The sequence below is a fragment of the Mus caroli genome, chromosome 6 (genome assembly GCF_900094665.2).
Source record: "Mus caroli chromosome 6, CAROLI_EIJ_v1.1, whole genome shotgun sequence".
NCBI lineage: Eukaryota > Metazoa > Chordata > Mammalia > Rodentia > Muridae > Mus > Mus caroli.
Window position 1 is genome coordinate 66,763,164 of NC_034575.1, and position 5,711 is coordinate 66,768,874.

At 36.0% G+C, this 5,711-nt stretch overlaps 1 gene segment (V, D, J or C); it reads right to left on the reverse strand.

Moving 5' to 3' along the window:
- Nucleotides 1–4,015, reverse strand: part of LOC110295647 — a 7,324-nt gene extending 3,309 nt beyond the window's left edge. Inside the window, 1 exon segment of the V gene segment in view lies at nt 3,935–4,015. Within this exon segment, the coding sequence occupies nt 3,935–3,980 (46 nt within the window).
- Nucleotides 4,016–5,711: the final 1,696 nt, after the last annotated feature.

Consider the following 5,711-nt stretch of genomic DNA (forward strand, 5'->3'; position numbering starts at 1 on the left):
TAGGTGTGTGGGTTCATTTCTGGGTCTTCAATTCTATTCCATTGGTCTATTTGTCTGTCGCTATACCAGTACCATGCAGTTTTTAATCACAATTGCTCTGTAGTAAAGCTTTAGGTCCGGCATGGTGATTCCACCAGAGGTTCTTTTATCCTTGAGAAGAGTTTTTGCTATTGTAGGTTTTGACTGCACTCAGAGCTGTGAGTTTTCCTTTTAGCACTGCTTTCATTGTGTCCCATAAGTTTGGGTATGTTGTGGCTTCATTTTCATTAAACTCTAAAAAGTCTTGAATTTCTTTCTTTATTTCTTCCTTGACCAAGTTATCATTGAGTAGAGTGTTGTTCAGCTTCCATGTGTATGTTGGCTTTCTAATATTTATGTTGTTATTGAAGACCAGCCTTAGTTTGTGGTGATCTGATAGGATGCATTAGATTATTTCAATCTTCTTGTATCTGTTGAGGCCTGTTTTGTGACAGTTATGGTAAATTTGGAGAAGTTACTATGAGGTGTAGAGAAAAGGCTGTAATAGGATAAAATGTTTATATATATGTATGTATATATATATATATATATATATATATATATATATATTCCATTGATTTTGTAACTTCTGTTAGTTTTACTGTGTCTGTTTAGTCTCCGTTTTCACGGTCTACCATTGATAAGAGTAAGGTGTGGAAGACTCCAACTATTATTTAGTGAGGTACAATGTGTTCTTTGAGCTTTAGTAAAGTTTCTTTTATGAATGTGGATGACCTTGCATTTGGAGCATAGATATTCAGAATTGAGAATTCATCTTGGTAGATTTAACTTTGATGAGTGTGAAGTATCCCTCCTTATCTTTTTTGATAACTTTAGGTTGAAAGTGGATTTTATTCGATATTAGAATGGCTACTCCAGATTGTTTCTTCAGACCATTTGCTTCCAAAATAGTTTTCTAACCTTTTACTCTGAGGTAGTGTCTGTCTGTGGCAATGGGGTGGGTTTCCTGAATGCAACAAAATGTTGGGTCCTGTTCATGTAACCAATCTGTTACTCTATATCTATTTATTGGGTAATTGAGTCCATTGATACTAAGAGAAATTAAGAAAAAGTAATTGCTGCTGCCTGTTAATTTTGTTGTTAGAGTTGGAATTCTGTTCATGTGGCTACATTCTTTTAGGTTTGTTGAAGGACACATGTTCCACTATTTATAATAGCCAGAAGCTTGAAAGAACCCAGATGTCCCTCTAAAGAGGAATGGATACAGATAATGTGCTATATTTACAAAATGGAGTACTACTCAGCTTTGAGAAACAATGAATTTATGAAATTCTTAGGCAAATGGATGGATCTGGACGATATCATCCGGAGTGGTGTAACCCAATCAGCAAAGAACACACATGATATGTAATTTCTCATAAGTGGCTATTAGCCCAGAAGCTCAGAATTCCCAAGATACAATTCACAAACCACATGAAACTCAAGAAGAAGGAAGACCAAATTGTGGATACTTCAATCCTTCTTAGAAGTGGGGACAAAATTCTCATGGAAGATATTACAGAGAAAAAGTGTGGAGCAGAGACTGAAGGAATGACTATCCACTGTCTGATCCATCCCATATACAATCACCAAGCCCGGACACTATTTTGGATGCCAACAAGTGCTTGTTGGTATAGCTGTCTCCTGGGAGACTCTGTCAGTGCCTGATAAATACAAAAGTGGATGCTCACAGCCATCCTTTGGACTGAGAACAAGGTTCCCAATGAAAGTGCTAGAGAAAATACGCAAGGAGCTGAAAGGGTTTGCAGCCCCATAGGAGGGACAACAATATGAACTAACCAGTAACCCTAGAGTTCCCAGGGACTAAACCACCAACCAAAGTGTACACACTGTGGGACTCATAGCTTCAGCTGCATATGTAGCAGAAAATGGCCTAGTCAGTCATCAGTGGGATGAGAGGCCCTTGGTCCTGTAAGGACTGTATGCCCCAGTGTATGTGCATGCCAGGGCCAGGAAGCAGGAGTGGGTGAGCAGGAGGAGGGGGGAGGGGATAGGGGGTTTTCAGAGGGTTACCAGGAAAGGGGATAACATTTGAAATGTAAATAAAGAAAATATCTAATAAAAAAGATTACAATTTTGAGACAATCTAGATCAGGGGAGAAATTTCAAACAGTTCCATTTAAAGAAACAACTGATTCTGTCACTTGGGTCATATAACAAAACTAGAGCATATATATTATATAAAAGCTATGTCCAGGCTTTTGAAAAACCTCAATAACTCCAACATAGACTACCAAGACTCTAGAGTAATGACAATAAGCATAATGAAGATTCTGAGTTCAGTGCATGTGGGAATGTAACAGCTATGAAATCACTGTGAAGTTTTCTGAAACAGCTACAGATAACACTACTACACTACCCAGCCATGCCATTCCTGTGGATATACCTAAAGGATTCTATAGCCTACAGCAGACATAAAAAAACACCCATGTATTTTGCAGCTCAACTCACAATAGCTAGGAAATGGAACCAATTTCAATGTACACCACAATGTAAATGGATAATTGAAATGTAGTATATTGGTTCTACTGAATTTATCTATGTATGAAAACTCATGAAACTATGAAAACTTTGGAAAACGTATTGTTCTGGAAAATTATAATGACTGAATCATTCTATTCTCTCACATATATTTGCCACATTCTTCCCACAAGTGTGAATTGTAACTTCAAATTTCAATTGGCTGTTTGGCTTGGAGTATTATTATTATTGAAGTAAGAAGCTAGAATATGACTCCCACAATGGGAGGTTTTTGGAGGAATTACAATAGAAGACATGTGACAGGAAAATAAATAGCCAGATACTTTGGGAAGAAGTGTTTGTGCATGGTTAGGATGAAAGGTTGTGAAGGGGATGGTTAAATATATTAAGATTATTCTACTAATCCCTATAAAAAATCAATCAAACTAGTAAATCATACTTGATGAGCAAATTTAGGAAGAATTCTTGGAGATAATGGAATGTCTGGTAACTGACTTTATGCAGGCACTCAACACAAGGAACATATATGTACAATTACCATATATTAATTATTAGTAAATGAAATTATAATGTGAAGCAGCATGCATAGAATATTAAGGTGTATACTGCATCTTCAATCATAAATACAAAAAGACACATGAATACATTAATGTATCATGGACAATAATCTCTCATATCTTCTTTCTTTCCTTCCTTCCTTTCCTTTTTCTTTGTCCATTTTTCTTTTTCCTCTATTTTGTTCTTTCATTTTTACTTAATTCCTGTTTTCTTTAACTAAAAATTCAATTTTTTTTTTGTTTTTTTGAGACAGGGTTTCTCTGTATAGCCCTGGCTGTCCTGGAACTTACTTTATAGACCAGGCTGGTCTTGGAATCAGGAATCCACCTGCCTCTGCCTCCCAAGTGCTGGGATTAAAGGCCTGCACCACCACCACCCGGGGAAAATTCAATTTTTTTTCTTATAGAATATGTTTTGATTATGGTGTTCCTTCCTTATATTCCTCCCAGGTCCTCCTCCTGACCCCTTCTTTTAGTATCAACCCACTTTCTCTCTATAATTAGAAAATAAACATGCTTCTATGTAAAATATTTATTAATAATAATGTATAGGATAATAATAATATTAAAGTAAAATAAAAATAAATACAATGATATAAAACAAAGAATAACACATAAAGTTTTTTGCCAGGAGTTACAGCAGGACAACTGGATACTGGATCATCACAATGTCACCCACTGAGCCTAAAAGCACTTATGAAATAGTAGTAGAGAAAAGGGAAAATACATTATCTTTTTTTAAAATTTTCATGTATAAACATTAAAATTTCTCCATTAATCACTATTTCCATATATTGAATGAAAAGTGGGTATTTATGTACCAACATCTGCATTTTTGCTTTATCCAATAACATTACCTGAAATCCAGATGAATACTCCAGTGATCAGTGATAAGAACAGCATCTTCCGATTTTATTTCCCCTTGTGTACATTGAGCATGCCGAAGGACATGGAAGGACAGTCTAAGAGGCAAGGACACCAGATGAAAGAAATATCTGTGGAAATGCTGCTGGCTTCCTATTGTAAGTACTGAGACTAACAGAAAAGGACACTTTGTACTTCTCTGCCTATGGCTCCCTCTCCTGGTCACTTGATGCAGTGTCTGTAGTTTCCAGACATCTGAGCATGTTTCTTTCCATATAGGATTTAGCAGTGAGTACTATATAATTCAGGCTTTTCAATAGCTAGAGTCATCTGGAAAGAACAACTCAGATCCTTTGCCTTGGTTCCTGGTTTCGTTGCTTCCATCAGTTTTCTCACTCTACAGCTTGAATTTATTGATATTTTATCATCTGAATATTTTATACATCCTTACACTTTATAACACTTTAGTTCTCATTAAAATTATTGAAAAAGAAATGCTACGATTAGAGGTCTTAATAAGAAATTTTTCTTCCAGAGATTTTGAATATAAACTTTAAAAGTTCAAGGGTCTGAACATTGACACATAGAGGTCTGAGTATCAAAATGTTACTTTACATCATTCCAAATTTAAAAAAAAAAAAAGGTATTACATTTACCATTTTCTACAACCCAGTGTGAGTTCAGAGTGTTTGTCAGGTACTCTATATACAGCGAAGGACAGTAATTAACTTGTTACACTATCTAAAAAATAGTATTCTGAGAGATTTAAATCAGGAGAGTTCATTCCACCAGGTTTATCTTGTAAAGCAAGAGGCACTTTAACAACATAACAGCAAATGAATCTTCTGTAGCTCTAAGTAAAAAGGAAGCCTATAGCAGTTCCTACTCAGGACTCAGAACTCTTTGTTGCTGGCAAACCTTCCCTCAGGAGCACTGTAGGGAACACCTGAAAATTCTCACCATTGCACTTCACAGAAGTAGTCTCATTCAACAAAGTCGTATACACATGTAATCGCATGCCTAATTAAAGACACTGAGGAACACAGGTCCTCCACAGCCTGAGGAAACAGAAATAGGACCTGCTTACATGGTTCTCTGCACTATAATGTTTTGCCCCTCAGGTACATTCCACAGAACTATAGGTAAGCAGCCTTATTAGAAACACATACCAGTAGGGAGAGAAGACCCCAAATACCAAATCTTAGTCCACTTTGACACTTGTGGATTTTGTTAATGTTGATAATAACGAGAGAAGAATTATGCAGATTGCAAAATATACACAACTTGAGCCAAGTCCAACCTGTAGGAGTAAGCCTTTCACTTTAAAAATCCATCAATAAAATGTATGGAGCCAAATATTTTGTCATATTCAGAAATATCAACATAAGGGCTTAAGAAACATTTAAATAGCAGTAAAATTAAGTCTCCCAGTGAACATACCTCCTTTCTGGTTTCACATCCTTTAAAAAATGAACTCTATTTAATTCTTTCAGAAGATATTCTAAATAATTCAAAATGTTACTTAGGAAGATAAAAGATAATATGATAGGCATCTAAGCATTTTAAACTTTAAAAGAAAACTTCACTAAAAACACATGCATTATTTTACCATGAGAAAATCATTTATTTAGGCCACAGGGTCTTCTTTTTATTAGATATTTTCTTTGTTTGAATTCAAATATTCCCCTTCCTCCTCTCCCCTCCAAAAAGCCCCATCCCCTCCCCCACCCCTCTCCCCGCTCACCAAACCACCCATCCTGCTTCCTGGCC